The 26,412-nt window shown below is 40.6% G+C and overlaps 1 protein-coding gene across 1 annotated transcript in view; it reads right to left on the bottom strand.

Moving 5' to 3' along the window:
- Nucleotides 1-10,472: 10,472 nt before the first annotated feature.
- KCNK1 (potassium two pore domain channel subfamily K member 1) overlaps nt 10,473-26,412 on the bottom strand; it is a 32,746-nt gene continuing 16,806 nt past the window's right edge. The window contains exons 2-3 of the mRNA XM_009906881.2: nt 14,956-15,351; nt 10,473-11,795 (exon numbers count right to left, since the gene is read on the bottom strand). Of these exons, the coding sequence (XP_009905183.2) occupies nt 11,536-11,795; nt 14,956-15,351 (656 nt within the window). The 3' untranslated portion in view covers nt 10,473-11,535. The remainder of the gene's footprint in view (nt 11,796-14,955; nt 15,352-26,412) is intronic.

Below are 26,412 nucleotides of genomic sequence, written 5' to 3'. Positions count from 1 at the left end.
TTTTTAGCTTCAAGAAATAAAGTGCTGGAGCAGCCTTTGAACACAGATGCTGGGCAAAGGTACCTGACTGTTACAAGATAATGCTGGATTAGGTTACAGAGGAAAATGTGAACACAGAGATGGTTTTCAGTTTTGGAAATGATGGGGTAAGATATGGGCTTTCAATTCCTTTAGTATTATTCAGATTTCTAGTTGAATGGAGACTTAGTCAGGTATGGTTGTGACACTAGATTTAGCTGTTCAATCCCATACTAGGCTGGTTTCATGGTTATGCCCAGGTTCCACCACAGATTTTCTCTTTCTTGCTTGATGCCATTCATTTTGGTTTTTTTACTCTTCACTACACTACAGCTGTTGAGGGCATCAACAGGGTGTTGATCCAGGTGCATAGATACTTCAGTGCCACCGAGACCAATTTTAGGCATCCCACTATTTTGTGTCCCCCCTGACCCCAGAGTGATCCAAGTCAGCTGAGACAATTTCACTTACTCTTTTCCACAAAATTTTAAGTTGTGTTAGATACCATGGGAGAAAACTGTCATGTTTGGCACCTGGCAAAGCATGGATCTGAAGGAAAGAATATGATAAAAGGCATTGCTGTCAGCAGAAGTCTTTGCAACTGATGGACTTACTGTCTGAGCTGGACTAAGTTCAGTCCTGCAAACATTTCCAGACATCAGTACACCTGGTTTGGGTGACAACCACTGATTTTGGGGGGAAATTTACCTACAGAAAACACAAGTATTTTTGAAGTGGAGCTTTCAGCCTGTACCCTTCCCAAGCTGAAAGGTCATCCAGGCTTTCTTGTTTTATTAGAGCAGGTGAACCAAACCCTATTAACTGACAAAAAATAGAAAACATTGCATAAAGATACCCCTAGAGATAACAACCTATTTAAATGTAAACAAAGGAGCTGTTATTTAAACTGCCTATTTTTTACCTAGGAATATTTGCTAGCTGCTAAACTGCATCATAAATGGGCATGAACTCCTTTTCGCTCAGCAGGAGTGCTGTTTACTCAAAACCTCCAGTCAGAACCAGTCTTGCCCAGCCATTAAACACAATGGATGTATTTAGATTAAACCATTAGAGAGCAGCATCTCTCAGAGGTCTGATAACTGAGTAAAACTTAATCCTGGTGAAAACATGGAGAGCTTTGCTGTGGTTTTCATACAAACCTACCACTGATATGAAGCCTAAGTTTCTGGCTGTTCTCCGTTTCTCCTTCCAGATGATAAATATCTACCCATCAGCTCCCAGCCTGTCACAAATGTTCTCCTATAATTCATTTAGCTGGATGTCATCTTAAAAACATATCATATAGAAAAAGAGATGTTACTGCCACAGTATTAACAAGTTCAGGCACAAGAGTGGCCAAAATTATGCTAAAATTGCTATGCTCCCATGGGAGTGTGAACTGTAGCTGCTGTGTGGGAGTGACAATAGGAATTGAGTCTGAGCAAGAGAGGAAAAGAAATTCACATCCCAGCTCACTACCTGTTCTTGCTTGCTCATAGTCCTTCAGAGACCAGTTTGTCATGAAAGAGATAATTTGGGCTCTTGGGATTGAAGGAGAAGTCACGGGTCTTGCATGCTCTTCAGATTCTTGGATAAACTGTCATCTCTGGTAAAATAGTAGCACAAATATGAATGGGACAGAATCTGGATGGATTTCTTGAGTGTGACGGAACCATGATCTAGCAGCCGTGGGTTTGTAAAGTTAATAAACAAGACAAACTTGGTTTATTTTGAGAGAGGTACAAAACCAGTGGCTGAAATCAGAGCAGTAGTTCCTTATATTATTCAACATATGGTTTTCTACTAAGTTTATATCTCACACCTCATGAGATTCAAGGGATTATTAATGTGATGCATTGACCATGTAGACTCAGGGAATGCCTTGTGGAGCTGCCAAGGTGATGGTGTTAGGATGGCATAATGTTGCTGATGTAATGCCTCTATAAATAATGTTAAATAAAAGCTTTCATTGCATTCACAAAAGGTGGTGCCCCCTGGGTTACAGGATTACTGCAAAGTGTAACAGTGATAAAAACAGAAAAACAGCAGAAGCAAATGGTTGTGTTAGCTGCCCCATTCAGTGAGTTTGGAGCATACAAGTTCTCTTCTTTCTTGGGATGCAGCAGAATGACGTTCTTGGGGTCTTGCTAAATTGCTCTCATGTGTTCTTCACTTGTTCCTGCTTCTCTTCTCTGGCTGTCATCTCCAGGAGCTTCACCCAGGCATACATTTTGCAGATGAGGAAGAAAGTCCTGTGTAGCTATTTGCCCACTAGATCTATTTTTGTTCAAGCATTCAGTGTCAGTCTCCTGTCCATGTACAGATCAATACATTGTTCTGTTTAGTCACCAAACTCACATTTAAGGGCATTCAGGACAAAAACCTTTGGAAAAAGCTATTGATTTTTGTTTGTTTGTTTGCTTGCTTCGATGCATACCATGCAAAGAAAAAGCATAAACCTCATTAGGCTCCTTTGTAAAAAGATGAGATAGCAATACCTGCACCATCAAAATTATCAGTAACTTGGCAGAAACTCACAAGTTTTTAGGTCATTTAGAGGTGGGTATTCAGGACCTGACTCAAGACATTGCCTTGTTGCCCTCAGTATCCTGGAAACAGGTCTCTTGCCTCACCTCTAAAAGGAAATTGCAGGAACAGTTGCATTTTAATTTAAGGCAGACCTCACTAGGGGAGTCACAGCACACATCCCCAGTGTGCATCACAGGGGCACTATCACTGGGGGACAGCAGAACCCTAGAGCAGCTCTGGTGAATGCAAGAGATTTTTTTTTCCAGTTGTACCCTGCACTGCCCTTCCTGCAAGGTCCTTCACCATTCACCAGGGGTGCATTTATACTCTCAGATGTGCTTAGCACTTTGTTGATGCCCAAGCTGCTGCTGAGAGGATAGGAGGAAACCACCTGAAGTAAATGTGTAATTGTGAGCTCTGACAACCTCTCACATCCTAAGGGTCAACAAAACACGCAAACAGCTCCTGCCCAGCAGACAAAGCTTCTGGAATGATTACTTCCTCTGTACCCTACAGGTCTGGGTGAGGAGAGGGATGAGAGGAGAGATGGGAGTCCCCACAGAGATGGAAAGCACAGTGGCGGGGATATGATATGGTGGCTAATTCCATCTCTCCTTTCTGCTCCATGACCACAGCCTCTGAAGAGGTACCACCCTGGGTACTGGCAGGAATGTGGCACTCTGATTTCAGTGCTGCACTGAAAACCAGAATCAAGAGTATGACAAGATGCTGGAAAATGATGGAGCAGATTATCCTGGTGGCAATAACTGTGCACCTGAAGGATGGCCAAGGGCTCAGGTCCAGCCAACATGGATTTAGGAAGGGCAGGTCCTGCCTCTCCAACCTGATCTCCTTCTATGATCAGGTGACCCGTCTGGTGGATGTGGGGAAGGCTGTGGATGTGGTCTACCTGGACTTCAGCAAGGCCTTTGACACCGTCCCCCACAGCAAACAGCTGGCTAAGCTGTCAGCTCATGGCTTGGACTGCAACACTCTGTGCTGGGTTAGGAACTGGCTGGAGGGCCGAGCCCAGAGAGTGGTGGTGAATGGTGCCACATCCAGCTGGCGGCCAGTCACTAGTGGCGTCCCCCAGGGATCAGTGCTGGGCCCCATGCTCTTTAATATCTTCATCGATGATCTGGATGAGGGGATTGAGACAGTCACCAGCAAATTTGCAGATGACACCAAGTTAGGAGCAGATGTTGGTCAGTTAGAAGACAGAAGGGCTCTGCAGAGGGACCTCGACCGACTGGACAGATGGGCAGAGTCCAATGGGATGGCATTCAACAAGTCCAAGTGCTGGGTGCTGCACTTTGGCCACAACAACCCCATGCAGAGCTATAGGCTGGGGTCAGAGTGGCTGGAGAGCTGCCAAACAGAGCGGGACCTGGGGGTACCGATTGATATCTGGCTGAACATGAGCCAACAGTGTGCCCAGGTGGCCAAGAAGGCCAATGACATACTGGTCTGCATTAGGAATAGTGTGGCCAGCAGGAGCAGGGAGGTCAGTGTGCCCCTGTACTCTGCATTGGTTAGGCCACACCTCGAGTACTGTGTCCAGTTCTGGGCCCCTCAGTTTAAGAAGGACATTGAGACACTTGAACGTGTCCAGAGAAGGGCAACAAGGCTGGTGAGAGGCCTTGAGCACAAGCCCTATGAGGAGAGGCTGAGGGAGCTGGGATTGTTTAGCCTGGAGAAGAGGAGGCTCAGGGGTGACCTCATTGCCCTCTACAACTACATTAAAGGTGGTTGTAGCCAGGAAGGGGTTGGTCTCTTCTTCCAGGCAGCCAGCACCAGAACAAGAGGACACAGTCTCAAGCTGCACCAGGGGGAGTTTAGGCTTAAGGTGAGGAGAAAGTTCTTCACTGAGCGAGTCATTTGTCATTGGAATGGGCTGCCCAGGGAGGTGGTGGAGTCACCATCCCTGGAGGTGTTCAAGAGGGGATTGGACGTGGCACTTGGTGCCATGGTCTAGTCATGAGGTCTGTGGTGACAGGTTGGACTCGATGATCTTTGAGGTCTCTTCCAACCTTAGTGATACTGTGATGCTTGTGTTCAGCACCCAGAGGAGCTCAGCCTGCCTGACCTATTAAAGAGGACATTGAAGGATGCTCATTTTCTCCATGCAAGCTGATAAGTTACTGTGATGTGGTCTGTCACCTAGCAGACAAAAACATAACAAAGCACTACATAAAGATTGCTTTTGAAACAATTAATTAAAAATTGTGCAGCCAGATATGGGAAACAGGAAATTTTTAACATCTGGAACAGGGGATAAGAGCTGTGATGGAGTCTCTATCAGACTTGAAAATCTGATCTGCTCTAATACAGCTGCTGCTGATGTGTCTTGGGTCCTGCACGAGGTCAGCATAGCCAGCAGGTCCAGGGAGGTGATTCTCTCCCTCTACTCCGCTCTGGTGAGACTCCACCTGGAGTACTGCATCCAGTTCTGGAGCCCTTATTACAGGAAGGATCTGGATGTGCTGGAACATGTCCAGAGAAGGGCCACGGGGATGATTAGAGGGCTGGAGCACCTCTCCTATGAGGACAGACTGAAAGAGTTGGGGCTATTCAGTCTGGAGAAGAGAAGGCTCCAAGGAGACCTAATCGTGGCCTTCCAGTATCTGAAGGGGGCCTACAAGAAAGCTGGGGAGGGACTTTTTAGGGTCTCAGACAGTGACAGGACTAGGGGGAATGAAAAAAAAAAAAAAAAGAAAAGAAAAAAGAAATGGGTAGATTGAGATTGGATGTTAGGAAGAAGTTCTTGACCATGAGGGTGGTGAGACACTGGAACAGGTTGCCAGGGAGGTGGTGCAAGCCCTGTCCCTGGAGGTTTTTAAGGCCAGGCTGGATGTGGCTCTGGGCAACCTGGTCCTTTCCACCCTAACAATTCTGATTCCATAATTCTATGATCAGAGGAGAACATCACAAGGGTCATTTCTGCCTACTAATTTTTACAGGTGCACTAGTTCCTCCTTCCCTCTGTTTCTTTCCAGTACCTTTCAAAGCCTCTCAAAACAGTGTGGAAGAGAAGTAAAGCAAGTTTAAAAGGCAACCCATCCCTCCCCACCCCTTTGATAATTCTGTTATCAAATTATTTCACTCCTTTCGTTATGCTGCAGCACAGGTCCTTCCCCAGGGGCTGGAGCAGGCTGTGTGCCCCTACCTCCCCTCTCCCTGCCCCCCCAAATCCCACTGTGCCCCCTCTTTCACTGTAAAGGACGTTTCTGCTACTTACCTTCAGCCTCAGAGCAGCCATGGTCTCTCCTCTTGACATCCCAGGGAGGTTGCTCTCTTATCAAGGCCAGGGATGTTGCTTGCAAGCCTTCCTGGGGCAAAGACTGCCTGTCTCCATGCGTGGGCTTGGACAGCCAGATTTTTTCAGTTCCAATCATAGCTCAGTACCCGGCCAAGCTCCCTGAGAGGTGAAGTAAGGTCTTCCTTCATACTGATTTTTTTTTTCTTTTCTCAGAACACACAGTATAAATTTGTGTGAACTGTGTGGATTTGAACTGTTGCATACTAAATTTCGAACAGGTCCTTATAAACTCATACAAATAGGATTAATCTGCAGAAGCAGCTAACTAAACATTTGGGAGATTTAATCCCCAAAGTGATACTGTACTTAATGATTGGACACCAGTATTTTTTTTTTTTGCATTTCTGTTCAGAAAGCATGCCTCAGATCACAGATGGCAGTTGCTAAACAAATTTAACAGCCCTCTGCCCATAATCATAAAGCCAGCCCAGCAATCCAGAATCAGAGTTTGCTAATTCCCATTTAAACCAGTACTACAGTTTGCTGTCTTCTGCTTGTTCATGCTAATTAATTTTTGCCCATGCATGGCTGAGACATAAGCTTTAGTTGGAGGATAACATGGCATTGCAGCCCAGAATAAAACTGGAGTCTAAATAATCCCCAGAAGCACAGCATTGATGCAGCAGGAAAAGAAAACCATTTAATTCTCCTAAATTAGCTGTTAATTTTTATAGGCATTACATTACTGGCAGCATGAACTTTGGCTGATGTACAGAGCAGAGCTGGATGAGTTGTACAGCCCCTACATGCCAGAAGTTGGAGCTAGTTTTAGAAATAAACTGGTGGTGGTACTTAGTGGTGGCTGCAGCTGAAGTTGATGGATACTCATTGGCAGGGATGGGCCTTTTCCAAGCCACTATTTGCCCCCTCACTATTCCCATTACCACTCCTCCTTAGTGCAGATGATATACAAGTCCCCTCTTCATCTCATCTCACTGCCTGCTGTGGCCCGGCTAGGTATTAGCGACTGTCAATGAATAGTGTGAGTCACAGTCTTAAATGGGGCTGGCAAATTCAGAGGGTTGAGTGGGTTGACCAATCTCAAAAAATTAGGCATAAAGAAACCAAGTTGCAGTTTTGTGTGCTGCTCTGGGTACTGGCACATATATATCATATGCTCAAGAGTATGAGACCCCTGGGATTAGCACAAAATGGATTTGAGAATCATAGAATTATAGTAATAGAATCAACAAGGTTGGAAAAGACCTCAGAGATCATCAAGTCCAACCTATTACCTGACATCTCCTGACTTTTGGCTAAGCCTAACGTCTCTCTGCTCCTTTCTCTTGTCCCTTTTGTGTAACAGGGGGCGGGGGTGGTGGTGGGGTGACATGTGTGGTAAGGGAGAAGCTATTAGTTTCCCCTTGTCTTTGACCAGGGGGGGTCCTTGTGCTGTTTATTAATTGTAAATACCTGTCAATACTGTAAATACTGTATATTTTGTACATATTCATTGCATTCCATTGTAGACTGTATTTTTGCTTGTAAATACAGATTTCATTTGCTTCCAACTGAGCTGGTCTGGCAAACTTAATGTTGGAGGGGAATTTTCAACCCACCACACCAAGAGACTGGGTTTCTCACTTTTTAGGGTAGGGGTTCACTTTTCTCGTTCCATAGAGTCTGGACTTTAAAAAGAGGGACAGCCCCAGGGCCATGTAGTTCCCCAAGCCATATTTGCCCCCAGAAAGTTTCAGCACTGACACTGACTTACACTCCTGCTCTTGGGTCTCTACACTCATTGACCTTAATAGAAGAAAGCTTGTTATGACAAGCATAATTTGCTTCAGGGAGCACAGGGGTCATCTACACCAGGGAAGCAGTGTTTTCCCAGTTCATGGTGTACAATGCAACAGAAATAGCAGAGAGCTGCAAACTATAGACAAACTGTGAAAGAGCTAATTCCACTGAACTTCATTTCAGATCCATCGACCTTCATTTCACATGACTTTCAGCAGCATCCTTACTGCACTTTCCTCTTATTCCTAGTGACAGGCAACAAAGCCTTGTGAAAACTATGTAGCCACTTAGCAGTCTGCCAGAATGATTTTGTGCTGACAATGGCTGTCAGCCTGTACACCTGCTCCTAGCCACATTGCCCCTTCTCATTGCCTAAAACTATGATTTGGTCCCAACTGCGACACCAGGTAGCAGTTAAGACAACAGCTCTGACAAACTCACATCATCACTGGCACAATAACTGCACTACAGCACTCATAGTCCTTGGCAACATGATGACTTTTGACGATAACTGGGACAGGAAATCCATGATAGAAAAGCAAGTGGAGAGGTAACTTAAGAAGTGGTGATACCAACACTGTAGGCATTAAAAATTACACACATGAAGTACCTAGTATGCATCTGCAAGCATGTGAATTTGCAAAGCCAATCACTGTGATTTCAAAAATTGGTGTTTCTGTTTAATGGAGATGTATCTGGATCAATGGAAGACGGAAGAGTAAGAACAGGACACAGGCAATTCTCTTCTGTGTACAAATAATTTGCTCACATTTCTAACTTTCTCTTGCAACTTGTTTCAGAACTGTTTCTTTATGACCCATGCTCTCCATTTGGGTTTAAATGCATCTGCTTCACAGTTTGCTTCCAGGAAAAATACACACTAAAGTTCTTGCATGATCATAGAATCATAGAATTGTCCAGGCCAGAAGGGACCTCCAAAGGTCATCTAGTCTGATGTCCTTGCAGTCAGCAGGAACATCCCCAACTAGACCAGGTTGCCCAGGGCCTCATTGAGTCTCACCTTGAATATGTCCAGAGAAGGGGCCTCAACCTCCTCCCTGGACTACCTGTTCCAGGTGTTCCACCACCCTCACGATAATCTTTCTCCTTCTAATCTGGATTCCGTTTTTATTTATTCAGATCTTGTGTGTTGGCTTCACATGAAAATGTCAGAGCTGTAGGAAATGATGGCCACCATTTTCATCAGCGGCACCGATGATAACCTGTCCAATGACAGTTTTTCAGACTTCCTCAAATATTGGAGTAGTTAGGTTAGAAAAGCAAGATGAATGCTAGACCACCATTTTTTATTTGCTATAATCAATCAGCATCGGAAACAAACAAAGAAACCAACCCAAACACATTTTGGAATGCCTTTTTTTTTCCTGTAGGAATAATCAACACAGTGCTAAGCTACAATTAACACCAAGATTAGGTAACACGCTCTGGCATTAATGGTCTCGCCTTGAGTTGAGAAAAGCAAACTAAAGGATGCAGAACCTTGACAAACGCAGACAGAGTTTTTGCATAGTATGTGCACGCACACACATCACTAGAGAAAATGTTCCCCACTTTGTAGTGCAGGCAAGCAAAAGGCAGATTTTTTTTATTTCAGTTTAAAATAGCAAATACTATATCACAGTATACCGTTTGGTTTATCGCTTCTGCTCAGAGTTCTGTGCTTTCGTTTCATGTGTCTACGTTTTGCAGTTGTGTAGCTGCTGCAAAATTAACTTTGTACATCATTGAGCCTCTGTGCATATCCTTTAGAGTTTAACATTACACTGAAATGAAAAGAAACCTTGCATTTTTAGGTACTGAAAACATTCAATAAAATTCCACTGAATAAAACCTATTATAAATGTTTCTTGTAGTACAGTACTCTTAATTTTATGTCAGTGTCATTTTAATGCTATAGTTTTCAAGTATTGACTGCATAAAGGAAAGTCTAGGGAAAAGAAAACGATCTAAAATGCCATTCCTAAGTCTGTTAAATTCCAGAGATTTATGACATATGTACAGTATATAAATATATTTATGTATATAGGTATATACATATTGGTTAACATTCATTATAAATAGAACTGTGTTAATTTAAGCAGTATAAAAATAGCCACTTTCCTGGGAACATGCATGGTATGCTCTCACCTAATAAAACCTGAACCAACCAAACCTTGAGCTCTGGTTTTCTATAAATATAATTTTTAATTGAAGACTTTAGCTGATTTAACCATAAAGTAAGTGTTTCCAGTAAAGATAGAAAATCTGTTTGATGCTAACTATAATTAAGCTCAAACACAGTATATTTTGGGTTATTTACTTTCAAGTATTTTCCCACGTGCGCTAAATCTAGACACACTGCATTTTTGTCTTTTATAGCAAAACATTATTCAGCTCTAAACACTAAAAGCCAAATCACAGGCAATCTGGCATGCTTGCACTGCAGGGAAAAGGCTCTCCTTCACACTATTTCTGTGTGGGAGGCTGTCCTAATATGGCTATTTGTGCTCCAGATCTTTTTGTTCATTGCAAAGCACTATCAAGACTCCCGTATCATTGATTCTTAAGGCCAGAAGAGAAAGCATTACAACCGCTTTAGTGTCATCTCCTGCTCACTGAGTTCAAGGTCCCTGCATTCAGCACAGTGACTGGTAGCTGGACTACAGTCTCTCTCCTGTTACAGCCAAAGAAGTTCCAGCTTCAGAAACTGAGTGGGATTTTGACTTTTTAGTGACTTTTCACAGGGGAAATAAAATTCAGTTCCATCTGAACCACATATGACATCTTCCCTTTTTTCTTGCATATGAAATACTGAAAAATTGTTTTGCCCTGAAACATTCCGTTCTCCCTCCAAGTGCTCTTAGTAAGAAAAGCAAAAGGAAAAAAAGGAGCTGCATTCCAAGGTGACACTAATTTTGTTCCTCTTCTTACCTATCAGCTCAGCAGAAAGCATGCACTGAGCTGGACTGTGGAAGAAACAGCCCTGAGTCTTTCTTCCACTGAACAGGTTTCACCCATCTACTAGGAGAATGACATAAACACATGACTGCGACAATCACAGCACAGGCTGCCCCTTTTTCATTCCATTCCACACAGCTAATAACCCACTACTGCCCATTTCAGAGGACAGAGGATTGAAATGCAGCTGTCTTCTTCTCTACAATTCACCTGACCCAGCAATTTGAATTGATCTTCCCATCTCTCAGAGTTTATAAAAGTATTTCATACAAAGGCAAATGGCACAGAAGACTCAAGGCACACTTTCTTTGGGACAACATTTTTTCTCACTACTAGAGGACCTTTTAAGGAAAGAATAAATTTGAATGTAAAGAGGCAAAGAAGGGACCAGAGCCTTGGTTTTTTATTTCCTAGAGTTGTTATTTGCACCCTGAAGTTACTGGGTAATAGAGGGATGATCTACATACTTCTCTTTCAAACAGATCTATAGTTACTGCTCTGGAAACATTTTCCAGATTCAGAGTTTTGGTGTTTTAAGACTAAATCTGTGACTACGCTTTGCCAATCAAAAGCACATCCCAAAACCTGCTAATGTCACCCACTTGCAAGGTGGGGCATGCAATTAAATGAGTTGCATGTCAGCAAAGGCCTCCATCCTCCTAAAGATGAGTTTGATGTATGTGCTCATGCAAGCCTTTCTCTCTGGCACCTCTGAAAGTCGTATATCTCAACTCCTCAATCCTCTAGCAAAACGGACTAATGTTCCCAGCCACATCCTACATTTTCTCCCTATTCCCAGGGTGGCTCCCACATTTTTCCCCAGAAGTCTTCTCTATGTCAGAAGTGATGAATCCTTGTTAAAGTAGCACAGTCTTCCAGCTTGTAGATTTTCAGAAAAAAATTATTAGGAGTCCTATTTCTTATGGTAAGTAGCATAAATGCACCAAAACAACAGTATGGATACCCCTCTATTAATTGTTTAGAGAGCTGTCATTGGAAGTTGGGGACTGAGAAGTCACAAAAGGCTCATTTGCCTTCTGATCGTCCTTCATTGAGGATGCTTGGTCTGAGATGGAAGAGAAGGAGAGCTGGTCGTGTTCCATTATTTGCTCTTGGTCCTCTTCCTTGTCCTTCTTCACATAAAACAACTTCCTAAACTTTTTGAGCTCATGGAGTTCACAGAAAGTCTCAAGAACCACCAGCATTGCAATGAGGCCCAGCAACAGATAACCTGGGGACCAAAAAAAGAAAAAAAAGGTGTTTAAAATATTAGCAAATCAAGCAGGAGAGCTTTAACCCTGCAACTTTTCCCACTCTTGTCATTTCTGAGTACTGTGTTGATTTTCTTTACAACCCAGTTTGAAAGCTCTGTAACTTACTCTGGGACTATCAAACCCTTTTTTCCCTTTTCATTCTACAATTAACAAGACCCTTCATAATAACAAAAAGGCATTAAATGAAACCATATACTATGATTTACCATATGCATGCACTCCCACTTACAACCTTCATGCAATTAAGTGTCCCTCAAAATACTTATTTTCCCTTAAAATTCCTACATGTTACAAACAGAAATAAAAATATGGCAGCTAACAATGGTTATTTGGGTGGGGTAGGGGTTTTTTTTGGTACCAGTTTAGCAGGACAAATTACTTCTATTTCAAGAAAAGTTCTGAGTTATTTGCCTTTAAATTTATATGAAGATATCCAACCCCCTGGAATGAGTGGAACAACAAAGCAGTGAGAAATGTGTATAAACCAAATAAAATCAAAATGAAAAAAATACTGTAAAGTTACTGCTGCTGTTTTAGAAATCTGACAGATGACAGCTTGAGGATCATTTGCACTGTACTACTAACACAGATAAACTGTTCAAACTTGGAAGTGCTACTGAAACGATATTACTGATGACTTTGGTGGTGTACAGACCCTGATTTTTAAAGGCAATAGCTCTCACAGACTCAGTCTCTCAGAAATGGAGCTCAGTATGGTTAACTTCCTCTGCATTGCTTTTTTATTGGCTTGGTTTTATTTCCCTTTCATTCTTCAAACACATGAATCTAGAATTTGAGGGAAAGTGTTAAAATGAGTGTTTTTCCGTCTCTTTGTCTCATTAGATGTCTGCTACTGATTATTATGATTTGAGGACCATGACTACTTAAGTATTTCAATAAATAAATCAAGCAGAAGCTAAGTGTATAATTATTAGTACAACATGCTCATCTAAAGGCTGAATAATAAATGTACCAAAATATCAAGCCAAATTAATTATTATAATCTACATGTGGTCACAATTCTGTTACCTAAAGACATAAATATGTCACCTGTAGTTACAGATTATTCACTGGCAATAACATTCCCCTTTTCCTTCCAGGAGCACCATTAAATCAATATTGCAGTGCCAGGTCCTGATCTAAATCAGTGCTACATCTAAAATCTATGAATGGTTTTTAAGCTTTATCTCATGAAGAAATAGGAGTTATGTATTAGCACAAGGAAGAAAAGACAAAACTATGCCATTTAAAAGACACATGCTGAAAGTGTTGTAATTATCTCCTAAACTCAGTCCAGCTGATCACCACTCGATTAAGAACAGGCCTTGTGTTATCCAAAAAAAAAAAGAAAGCCTTTAGCACTCAGTAAGCATTTTCTGATGAAGAAAATTTAGGTTCAGTGGGAGAAAGCATTTTATACATCCTGTTTGGTTTCTTGACTTTTTCACATCAAAGAAAAGATTAATTTAGAAGTTATTACCTTAAAAAAAAAAAGCTGAAATTAAATATTCTAAGGTCATAGCTTTGTTTAAAAGCTACCTTTTTGTTTTATTATTTTCTGCAATTTGTTTCTTAAGTGCTCTAGAGTTTGAAGAAGCATAATCTGAGCCACAATGTTTCTTCTGATTTTGTTTAGAATGGCTAGAATTTTTACAAGGCCTTTACTATGCATTACTTTCTCCATGCATTTCATCATACGGCATCCTTGAATGAACTCTGCAGATCAACATTGTAATAATGAAAAGCTGGTAACATAACCCCAGGGGTAGTGGGGGAAATCTCCTGTAATGACAATGTGGCAGAAGAATAAAATACTGTTTTCTATTGGCTAGTTCAATGCACTGCTTCAAAAAATGACATTTCAAGGCCCAGTCAAAACACACAACCAAGTTCTTGGGCATTTTGCCTCCATTAAGATTGCTGGATCATACACAGGAGCACAGACAAATGCACACCAGCCTAAGAAACAGGCCTGACAGTAAAGGTTTGTTTTGGCCATTTGGACTTTTTAACAGGTGCATCTGATGAGCCAGGACTGCACAGACTGAGGCCATATTGGAAACTGGGATACTTCAGAATACTGTCACTGGAGAATATTTCCTTCAGTACACATTCATTCAGAATGCCAACACCAAGGTAGTATTCTTAGCTCTACATAGATCAAATCACTGATCATTGTGTCTCTCTTCCATGTCAAACATAATCAAACAATCTAATATTCATACTCCTGCTTTTTTATCACCTCAGTCTACTTGTCTCTCTTTGACAGCTGGTATGTCTCAGTGCCAGCTATCTTCTGTTATAATTGGAGTCAGAAACTTTGCTATTCTGCCTCATTTCTAATTGCTTCTTGATTTGTTTCTGTCCATTTGTTGGTTCACCTTAAGAAATGACCTTAGATTACAAGGACCACCTTTCTGGCTCTGGCACGCACTGAAATCTTAGCTCAAGATCATAGAATTGTTTCAGTTGGAAAAGACCTTTAAGGTCATCAAGTCCAGCCATGTCTTGAAGTGCCACATCCATGTGTTTCTTAAACACCCTCAGGGATGGTAACTCCACAGCCTCCCTGGGCAACCTATTCCAATGCCTGACCACTCTTTCCGTAAAGAAATTTTTCCTAATATCCAATCTAAGCCTCCATGGCACAATTTCAGGCTATTGTTCTATCACGTGATACTAGGGAGAAGAGACTGACCTCCACCTCACTGCAACCTCCTTTTAGGTAGTTGTAGAAAGAAATGAGGTCTTGCCTCAGCCTCCTCTTCTCCAGACTAAACAATCCCAGTTACCTCTACTGGTGCTCATAAGATTTGTTCTCTAGATTGTTCACCAGTTTTGTTGTTTCATAACAGTAACATGAGCATTCTTTTCCTACTATTAATAAGAAATATGTAGATGTGATTTAGCACAATAGTCGCTGCTTCATTCTTAGTTAAGAAAACTGACCTTTTTGAAGCTTTCCTCTTTGCACAGCTACCTACAATGCCCAGTTTGCTAGCTGACAGCTCACAAAACAATTACCATTCACAGAATGGATAAAGTATAAATTATTAATTTTTCTAATATTAAATGCCTTTTAATGCCTTTTATTTAGCCAATTAGTTTGCCACTTACATGTAATTCCAATTTTATACAGCTCTCGGAATTTTTGATTGTAGCCTTCTCCTGGCACATAGTCTCCGAGGCCAATGGTGCTCAGGGAAATGAAACAAAAGTAAAAGGATTCCAAAAAATTCCAGTTATCTTCAAGAACAGAAAATATTGCTGCTGGGATTAAGAAGAAGCACGAGACAGTGATGAACCCAAGGACTACAGCGTGGATGATTGCAACAACTTGCTTGGAGAAGCCCCAGCGAATGTGGAAATACAATACAGGCCGCCTGGTGACATACACAATGATGCGCTGGACCACTGCTGTCAGGAAAAGCAGTGTAAATGGAATCCCAATGACTGAGTAGATGATGCAGAAGGCCTTTCCTCCATCAGATAAAGGCACTGTGTGTCCATAACCTGTAAGAAAGCAGATGAGGCATAGGTTGAGCCAAAGATGGGAGCTCATGTACCAGTTTGATATTGGCTATATTGCAGGAGATAAAGAACCCCTCACTGTTGCCAATTCTGACTTCCACTATTCTTGAACAAATGTTATTCAAAGGCCTATTTTAAGCAGGTAAAAAAGCCTAAGTACTAGCAATAAGCAAGTAAAAATCAAAAATACTTACATGCTTCAAAATCATGAACATAATTCTGTAACATTTATTCTGGAGAACGAAGTAATTGATGTCCAATAAAGAGGAGTGGGAATCTATGCCAGAAGAACCATGTTTTATTCTGGGTTTTCTTTCTTTCTTTTGGTTTAGTTTTACTAAGTGATGTAACTTCTTCTTCCCACCTTGTGTGGACTGGAATAATCCATACTTCAGAAAAATGTTCCTAGATCTACTTTGTAGTAAAACACTCTTAAGACCTTTTGTGAAAATCATTTAAATTACACACAGGTATTAAAAGCAGCATTTTATGCAATGTAATTCCATGCTTCTGCAAGATGTTTAGATGAAAATTCAAAGATATCTAAAAGCAGAGCAAACAGCAAAGCTCCTGGGGTCTAACTGTGGATGGATTTTTGCCCCATCATTTTCACACTAGAAGGTGTGAAATCAATAGGGATTACATTCAGAGCACAGAAATATATCCATTGGTGTACAAAGCTGATCATGGCCAGCAATCTCCCTTCCACAAACGTGTGCAATTACAACACTTGTACCCAGCACAAGCAGCAACACTGCCTGACAGCCTGGTTCAAAATGTAAAACATAGACAGGGAGAAGAACAGTAAACCCAGCATAAACCAGGAATGTTCACTTCTGCTGTTTGCCAACCAAAACCTGAGTATTTTCTTTTCATTGCAGCAAGAGGAAGTCTCCTGAAATCTAGTTTGGGTACTCTTTACATTGATATCAAACCAAGAAAGTGCAGAGAGGCCCTAGTCATTCTGTAGCCTAAATGCGCCAGTTCATTCAGGTTATGTTAACAACATACAAGAAAGTAGATACTGCAAGTATCTTGAGGAACCCAGGCAGAACTCAGTGCATACAGGGTTATGCTGCTTCTGATCTCTGAACTGAGCTCACTCTACACTCACCTAATCGGCACAGTGTAGCACTGGACCAGGCAGACATTCGTCAAGGGCTCCCTGGAGACCCCTGCCTGACCCCCTGTGAAACTAGTTGCTCTGCAAGCCCCTTTAGGTTTTATATGGACATAGGAGATTTACCCTTTACATTAATAAATTTAATAGAAGCATTTTCTTCTAAGTTTTTCAGCAGAGTAAGAAAATGTTCTTTTTATTTAAGAGGTATAGAGTTACAGGCAATGGAAGGCAGGCAAAATGTCTTATCATTACAACATACAAAGTCTTAGAGAAGCAACACATGAGGTGTAATTTCTGTGTGTCAGGTAACCCCACAGTCATATTTAAATTTTAATTGCATTATTCATAATTTAGCCAAGCTCAGCCTTTTGAACTTCAGAAAATAATTAATGCTGGGTGGATTTTTTTTCTTGCTCACCTTCTGTTTTCTTTATCTGCTTTGAGGTAGGAGAAACAGATGTGCGGAGAGCGTGCCAGACACAGCTGAATCAGATTTATGAAACTTATTCAGGTTTCTTACCTTGTGTTGTACTCCATCCCTAATAGTGCTGGACATCTGAATGGCATTTCTGACTACTGCTGAACTGACCTTTCTTGGCATTATCAGAACCTCAGGATCTTGCCCCCCTCAGACATATCCAGGGGTTCACCACTGCAGAACCCATCACTTCCTATGTGAAACTATGACTGGTTTTGCTGTATGTATGACTTAACATTTTATCCTGCTTCATTTTCAAGTGCCGTTTTCCTGCCCAGTTGCCCTGCAGCTCTCCCATCATCCTTACTGACTTGAATAATTTTGCATCTTTACCAAAATTTGTTACCTCCCTCTTCTAGGTCATTTAGGAATATATTGAACAGCACAAGCCTGCAAAAGAGCAATCCTTATGACATACTCCTACTTCAAGAACTAACTTTTCTCCTATTCTATCTTCCCCTGTCTCACATCTACATGAGGACCAGCCCCAGTTATTTAGTTTTCCTGAAAGCATTTAGTGATATTGAATTCCAAGCTTGGAAGAAAGATACGTGTTTTGAGTAAATCATAGGGTATGAAAGAATAATAAATGTGACACAAAGATAAAAAAGGCAATGGCAATGCTCCATCACATAAAGGTGTCTTCAGTAAAGCAGAACTAGAAACATGTTACTTGAGTAAGACACAAATCAGACCTCATCTGGACTATCTACCTCACTCTTTATTCATACTGGAATAGAGACTGTTTCATGAGAGGAAGATAAAAGTAGTTGGTTCCCTCAGCACAGCTGAATGCAGGCTGAAAAGCAATATAGTATCTACCTGTTAATGTCTCAGTAGACAAGTATTATTAACAAGGGAAAAGAAATGCTTTAAATGAAGAATAATATTACCACACAAAACCCAGCTTTGATGCAGCATGAATAAATTCAGTCTACAAATCAGAAAAAAAGTTTGTAAGCTTCAGAGAAGGGTCTTTTCCAACTGAAAAAAATTGTGTGATTCTATGATTAGCCTTCCTAGTTAACCCTTACAGAGATTTTCCCAATTCACAGAATTGGTTGAGGTGTCTGAAGCAGATGCTACCTTTGGAGGTCTGCTCTGTCATTCCGGTGAGGTTGTCACATCACTTAAGGGATAGCTGAGGGGATTGTGTATCTGCTTCACAGCTGCTAACTCTGCTAACAACAGGAAAAATAACACTAAAGAGTGTTGACAGTTTCAGGCTGAAGACAGAATATATGCTCCACTCAACATGCAACAGTAAGAGGATGACATCTATTAAAAGCAACAGATGAGTGACCAATGTTTGCTTGCTACTCAGGATACAGTTGCTGCTTGGGAATGATCACATTGAAAATAGTTCAAGATAAAACATAAGGCTATGGCAAGTGGGGAGGAAAAAGACCCATGTTCTTTTCCCAACATTAAACTGCTTTTATGTGACTTTTCCTAACAATGCCTATAACCTTAGTCATCATTGTACAAAGGTCATTTAAAAAAAACCCACACAGTCATACATTAAGAGAGATGAAACTGCAGATCACAGGCAGGAAATACTCGATGTCTGTTTCCAGACACTTGTGCCTATTGCTGCAAATCTCTGCACCTGTTTGTAGCTTTTTTGTGCTAGAACCTCTTCAGGGAAACTCTCTTCCATAATCCATCCATAAAGTGCCTAGCATATGATAGTTCTATATAAATAATAGATTTTGTTAATGTATGCTAGTTTGACATTTTCAGTGAAAACTACCATGTTTAAAAGCACTGCAATTGCAATCCTAAGATACTTTTTGTATGAGAAAAGATGCTCACAGAAAGGGGACTACTCATGAAGACTTTTTTTTTCCCCCTTCTATCAAGGAGATTTGCTCTGGCTTAACTAGAATTAAATTGCTCTTGTAGTGTATCTGATAACTGTATTACTGATCATTATGACAGACAAGAGTTATTGAATGCTGTATTTTCACAGGTATAATGCAAATACCAGATAACAATCAGCCATTGAGAAGCACTGACCTTTGAAAAAGCAAACCCTCAGATAACCTGTCCAAACTGAGAAGCAAAGTGACACCAGAGAAAAGGGTATTATTCGCATACGATCTCTTCTATTGTCTATTTGTACCTTAGCTCCTATTTGTACAGCTCAGAAGAAAAAAATCCAACGTGTGCAAGATCAGCAGGCTTTGCCAAATTAATTAAGATCAATGCTCCATCTCACTCAGTGCCTTGAGAAAAATATCTTTGTCTGATCATACAAAGAGCAAAATTATAGTTATATTAGTTAAAGTTATAGACAATTTTGTTCACATATGGGGATTTTTTTCCTTAAAAGTAACTTACTGTCTTATGACTCAGAAAACTCACACATTTACATAAATATCCAAAATATATTTTGGATGCAATTTTGAATGTCACAGTCTACAAAAGTGCTTATTAAAATTATAAAAATATTTAAACTGCTTACATCTTTTTACATTGACCTTGGTGCTGTGAGCCATAAAGTACCATTATGTATTCAATGGCTGGTCCCATGAATGAAGCTGGACATGAGCAGACAGTGTGTGCCTGGAGTCCAGAAGGCAAATCACATCCTGGGCTGCATCAAAAGCTGCATTGCCAGCAGATCCAGAGAGGTGATTCTGCCACTTTGCTCTGTGCTGATAAGACCTCACCTGGAGTACTGCATCCAGGTCTGGAGCCCTCAGTATAGGAAGGATATGGACCTGATGCAGCAGGTCCAGAGAAGGGTCACAAAAATGATCATGCCTTATTAATAGATCATAATTCATATTCCCAACACTCAGGTGACCTGTTGCAACACCACCAGCCCTATGTGGTGCCACAGATCTTCTCAGTGCAAGGAGAGGGTTGTCCTCAGCACATCAAATGTCCTCCCTGACACACCCACTCGAACTGCAGAGTTGTAACACCCAACCCCAATGTGTTGGCACAACATGAAAAAAATGCTCCTCCCTGTGTCAATTTGAGTCAGTCTCCCTGAAGAGGAGTCAGCCCTTTAAGTCTGCTCATGATTTCAAAATGTCCCAGTGGATGAAATGAATCATGTGCTATGCATTACAGTTATGCAAAAAGCTTTCATTCATCACAAGCACAACATGACTCACTAGAACATGATGATGAAGGTCAGTGATAATATTTACACAGTTTCTTCACTTTTATTTTTAAAAACCTCTGACATTTTCCATTGTGCTTAACAGTGAAACATATCCTTATTCAGAACTGGTCTATTATCTATCAAGATAAAAGGAAATGTCAGATGACAGTAGATCTATGTGGCAAGAGAGATCACGACTAAGTTTCAAGTATTTTTGTCCATTGTAAGAAAGAGCATAGCTGCAACCAATGCGACCAGAAACTTCCTCTACAGATCAAACCAACAACACTATGATTGAAGTAGCTGATTAGGAAGTTTACATGAAGTACAACAGCTGACTGGGATGTCAATTTGTAGGCAAAAGTCTTCTACCACATAGAATGGAAGAAACTAGAAAAAAACCCGTGCCGCATTATGCAGTGTATCTACACATGCCAAAGCACCTACTCAAAATCAAATTCATTCAGAAATGGCATTTTGGTTTTACTACTACTACAGCATGTGCACTGGGAAGGACAAGCTATAAAAATGGCTGATAGGCAGGTAGTTAGCAAGCCTTTTAGCATCCTATTGCACATAAATCTTTCTTCCTTGCAATACAATTAGAAAAAAGTATGTAAAGAACTGTAAACAGACATGAAAACTGGTCCACAGCTAAAAATGTGCAAAACAGTAGTATCATGCTGCTAGAAAAGACTTTGCAGAACTCAGGAATTTGAGACAGTAATAGTATTACAATGAGACATTAACACAGAGTTGTATGTTTAAAAAGGGTAAAACTTAAAAGTTCACCAACACAGTTTTGTTTAAAAAAGCTGAGAACTTAGGATTTCCAGAAAGGCTGAGATAAGATACTCTCTATTACAGATAGGGGGAGTTAAAAAATCCACTATAATATGCATTTTTTTTAAGCCAAGAGAATCCATTTGCATGTTAAATTTTGCTGTGTTGTCAGCTGAGCTAGTGGAACAGGTTTTGTGGGCACTGGAGGAGGGAGGAGGAAGAGGTACTGTAAAGTGAATCGATGAAATTATCTGGGTGGTTTGTTTGTTTTAATAAAAAGAGGAAAAGTGAGGAGGATATTTGCTTGAAACCTAGTTTGTTCCACTAATAGAACCTTACAGTGCAGTTCTAAGAGAGTCACATTGGTGTAATTAGGGAGGTGATGAAACATCAGTTTTGCCACTAAAGAAAACATTAATTTTGTTCATCCTCACACAGCACGAGTAAGGGAGATGAAATTTCCAGCTGTGTGTGATGCTATTCCAGCTCCCCTCAATAACTCCAGCTCCCCTTCAAACTTCACTAAAGGGAGAAAATATGTAATAAGCATTCAGAAGTTACCACACATACTTAAAACCGAACTAGAATGTATACAAAAGTATTTCCTATATCCCACAATAAATATCACTCATGCTCATATTCTTTTCAGTTATTTTATACTTACTGTGCTACCAAAACAAAATAATAGTATTTCTCTGCCCTCAAAACATACCACTTTAGTGTAAAATATAAGGCAACCAGTTAACACAAATGGAAAGGTAGAAAAGAATGACACCGAGCAGTGTAAGATGCAAGAGCATCCATATGCCACCTGCATCATCACCATGCCACAGAAACACAGAATGTTAGGGGTTGGAAGGGACCTCCAGAGATCATTTGGTCCAAAAAGCAGGATCACCTAGGGCAGGCCACACAGGAACATGTCCAGGTTGGCTTTGAAAGTATGAAGAGAAGGAGACTCCACAACCTCTCTGGGCAGCCTGTTCCAGTGCTCCATCACCCTCACAGTAAAGAAGTTTCTCTTCATGTTGAAGTGGAACTTCCTGTGTTATAGATTATATCCATTATTCCTTGTCCTGTTACTGGGTGCCACTGAAGAGAGACTGTCCCCTTCCTCTTGACACCTACACCTAAGATATTTATAAGATGCCCTCTCAGCCTTCTTTTCTTCAGACTAAATAGTCCCAGTTCTCTCAGTCTTTCTTCATAGGAGAGATATTTAAATCCCTTAATCATCCTTGTAGCTCACCTAACCTACCTTTTCAGGTTTACATTGATGAGCTTCTCTAAGCTGCGCAGCCTCAGCCTCCCCCACTTCTCGTAGGAGAGATACTCTGGTCCGTATCTTAGGAGACCCACAATGGATTCTCTCCAGTAGCTCTGTATCTTTTTTGTACAAGGGAGCTCAGAAAAGGCCCCAGCACTCCAAGTGTGGCCTCACTAGCACTGAGTAGAGCAGAAGGATTGCCTCCCTCAACCTCCTGACAATACTCCTAATGCAGCCCAGGATACCATTAGCTCTCTTTGCTGCTGGGGCATGTTGCTGGCTCTTCTTTAGACATTAATTATGTAAAGAAAATTGAATGTGCTGTAGGGTTTTTTTTAGACAACTTAACAGATGGGCAGGACTGTAATAACACTATACACTGTGTACCTATTTATAGAAAAAAAATAGAGTACCATTGGTTGATAATGATAACTACTGTATCTTTTTTGGTCCAGTTACAATTTTCTGGAGTGATACATATTGTCCCCTTCTGCAGCTTAACAGTCCTGAGAATTCCCAAGCTCCAAAAAACATTTTAAAGTTCTAAACTTAAGGCATTGAAATCCTTACATTATTCATGTTTACCATTAACCCATTTCTGTGATCTCCAAGGAATATTCTTGTCCTTTGCAGCCAGGAAATGTGTTAAGATGGTTGCTGCTTTTATTCCAGCTTAGCTGCCTGTGCTGGATAACTGTCTGCTCAAGGAAAAATGTTTGTACTCTGCACTATATTAAGGTTGCTGTGCACCTTTATATATAAAATGTGAAATATAGGAGATATGAATATTGATGTGGCCTGGGCATGTCTTTCCAATTCACTTCTCTTTTTTTCTGTACAAATTATGCAGCTAGAGGAACTGTTGTCTTCCTTAAATATTCAGGTTGAAACAGTAAAGCACAAATAACCTTTTTTTCTTTCTTCAAACTCTGACATTTTTGTATCAACTATTACAAATATTTTCCCTCAGGTAAAGATCAAAATACAGATGTCTTTTTCAAAATAGGAATTAAAAACCATGTTCTTGCAGACTGATAAAAAATAGCCTTGCTTTGCTCCACCTGTGAGTTAGCTGCTCCAGTGATGCACAAACATTAATATAAAAATGCAAGTCAGAAACATTTTTAAATCAAATTTGAGTGACAAAACACAAAACAGTATGAGTATCCTGTTGTCATTTCAAACAGCAAGAGAAGAGCTGCAGTCAGTGTAGGAGGACTTCTGGAAGTGACGTATTTATAGAAGGTAATTTTTCATTTTAAAAAGTTATAATTTTTTATACTCTTCATGTCCCACAGAGGCAGTAAGAGAAATGATGAAGAAAATATTTCTGTGTTGTTGTGCCTATCAGCAAAACTAGTTCTTGAAAACATGAAAGTAGTTTGGTTGCAACAGGAGTGGAGATCTTATTCTAAACATCTCACCTGAATGAAAAAGCCCTGCATTTGATCATATTTACTCAAAGGATCAAATATCTGCCAATTCCTGCACAGAATCAATTGTTTTGACTATTGGAATGTAAAGCATAGCAACATTAAAAAGAAAAGGAAACCAAAGAATTCATAGTCACCTTGTCACCTTGTATACATTAGTATTACAGCACAACAAATGTGAATCTGTTGAGTGGAACACTTGGTAGCATGGACCTAAATTCACCATTAAATTTAGGAAGCCAAAGTTTTACTTTTGATTTGCTGTACTCAGTTCACAAAGGATGTCCAGTAATAGCTGAGGTGTGCTTCACTGCTCTCCAAGAATACCTGATTGGAAAAGATGTCTGGTCTGCACACTCCAAAAGCACTCCACAAGAGTGAAACAAAAGTGGGAAATACCTAGAGATTTCTATCAGCAGTGCACTCTTGGTCTGACCTCAGCTGCCTTCAGAGTTTGAAACTGAAGTTACCAACACTTCTCTAGCACCAGCTCCTGCATCCATCAGCAAAGTCATGCCAGAGTACCTTAAACACATAGTTCCCCATATGAGAAGTTTGCACTTATCTCCAGAGTTTTTGTAGGAAAGACTTTCACTTATAGTTTCTGAATTGCCATCATGACTCAAGAGGATGAAGAACAATAGTATTAACAGTCTGTGCAGCTACCTGAACCACAGGTTACTCAAGTATATACAAGGATGGTCCATGAAGTAAAAGGAAACTAAATATAACTCTGGGCCAAACAAAAAACCCCCCACTAATCTTTTCTAATTCTGACACAGATATTCTATGCTTCCTTTCATAAGAAAGTTCACCTGTGTCTTGCTCACATCACCACACAAGGCAAGGCACACCAGATGCAATGACTACAGTCTGGTGGGCATAGAGAACAGCTAGCAAGCAGCAGCATTTTGACCATTTACAACGGTTATTGGTTTAGATATTATTTACTAATAGTTACTATTTAATGAAGTGAAAACCACTTCAACCACTTATCAGTGATGCTAATGATGAAGTCATTCCAATACCAGCAGTTACAGTCGGGGGAGGGAGGGAGGGAGGGGGTGGCTATAAGGAAGTGCTCAGTACAGATATTGCAGAGTATAAGGATGTGTTGCACTGAAGCAGTACAACTATAGACAGAATCCACTGCACAGGAACCAAACACAGGCAAAAGAGTAAATACAGACATTAGTCCCTCCTACATCTGAGACAATTTCAAACAAATATATGGTGGATTACTATCTCTTCTCAACAAAAATATCAGAGAGAAATACAACTCAAGACAGCAACTTTAAGTGGAAAATGATAGCATGCTTTCATGTCACCGCCAGACATCAGATCTTGCTAATCCTGCCTGGATACATTATGTATGAGTAAAGCAGACATGATCACCCCAAGGGAACTCTTAGACCTTTCCAGCACAGTCTGCATGGAAGCACATTGTCAAAAGGGCATCTATCACATAGGAAACAAAGGAAGCAGGACACCCAGGTGAGGCACATACTCCATTCCACAGCTAGTAAACATGCCTTTCGAATGGACACACTCTGCAGGAGGAGATGGTCCTCCAGACACTCAGCTGGCAAAGCTTAACCACGTACCCTGCAAGAGTGCTTTCCAAACCTTCACTGCAAGCTACACAGATCCTCTCAAATTATCCATTAAGAAAATCCCTTGTGATATGCTAAACCTTCAGCCAGATGTGTGGTTCATGTGGGCTAGACTTGTGCTCCCACAACAACAGACATGTTTCATAACATGATACTTCATAAAAGACTTTATTCCCGTCATGTGCTTCACAAAGTGCTCAACACAGGAGCAAAGATTAAATAGGTGTATATTGAGCAGGTCTGCTAAACCTGTATGGCAAACCATTCTGCTTTGCTTCTAATATAAATTAATTAGGAGATCACAAGCATTTCTGGGATTGTTTGATTTAGTTTAGTTTGGTTGGGGGGTGTGGGGGGTGTGTTCGAGAATTTCTGCCATTTTGTTTGTTGTTGGGGGTTTTGGGTGTGGATTTTGGTGGGGTTTTTTTGTTTTGTTGGGTTTTTTGTTTGCTTGGTTTGTTGGTTTTGTTTGGTTGGTTGTTTTTTAATTAATAACAATATTTTCTTTAAGCCTGAAGGCTATATACTAGAAACTGATTGCTCTTAGTTTTATCCTGGATTTAAGACTCTATAAAGGTTAAACAGCAATTAAACCAAGGTATTTCTGTTCTGTGAGTCCCATCCTCCCTCCCTCTCACCCCCACCCCCCTTTTCTCAATAAAAGCACATTTCTAGAAATACATATCCAAAACATGTGAAACTCACATCTTTACACTGGTCTCCAGCAAAGACTTAGCCTAAGCAAAGAAACCTGCACTTTGTTTAAACAGTTATTTTTTGTGTTATCTCAGATTCCATTGTCAAGGTGGGGGTGGGGGGGAATTAAACTGACAAGAATCTGCTGAATAAAACCTAACCAACAGGCCAAAAGAAAGGTGAGACTTCCTGGGGGCTCCCCTGAGAATTCTGTCAGGAAAATTCCAATTATTCTTTTATTGGTTTACTTGCCTGCTAGGCAACAGATGGTCAAAAAATATGTATCAAAGTAAAGGCCACACCAACAGACCATTTGACCATGAATGTTTTCTGACAGAACAAACTCTGTAATCCCATAAATTTAAATTTGAAAAAGAAGAAATATAAATCAGTTTTACTAGGAAAGCTTTACTTGCAGTGCTCAAAAATGTTAGAAAAACAAGACAAGGTTTTATGTTGGTCTTTCATTAGGGGTTTTTGCACTGTTACGTTCAGCAACACCTGTGCAGCAGCATTCATACAACTACTGATT

Source organism: Dryobates pubescens, chromosome 6 (genome assembly GCF_014839835.1).
Source record: "Dryobates pubescens isolate bDryPub1 chromosome 6, bDryPub1.pri, whole genome shotgun sequence".
Lineage (NCBI taxonomy): Eukaryota > Metazoa > Chordata > Aves > Piciformes > Picidae > Dryobates > Dryobates pubescens.
The sequence above is the reverse complement of the archived record's forward strand: the minus strand, read 5'-3'. Positions and strand labels throughout refer to the sequence as shown.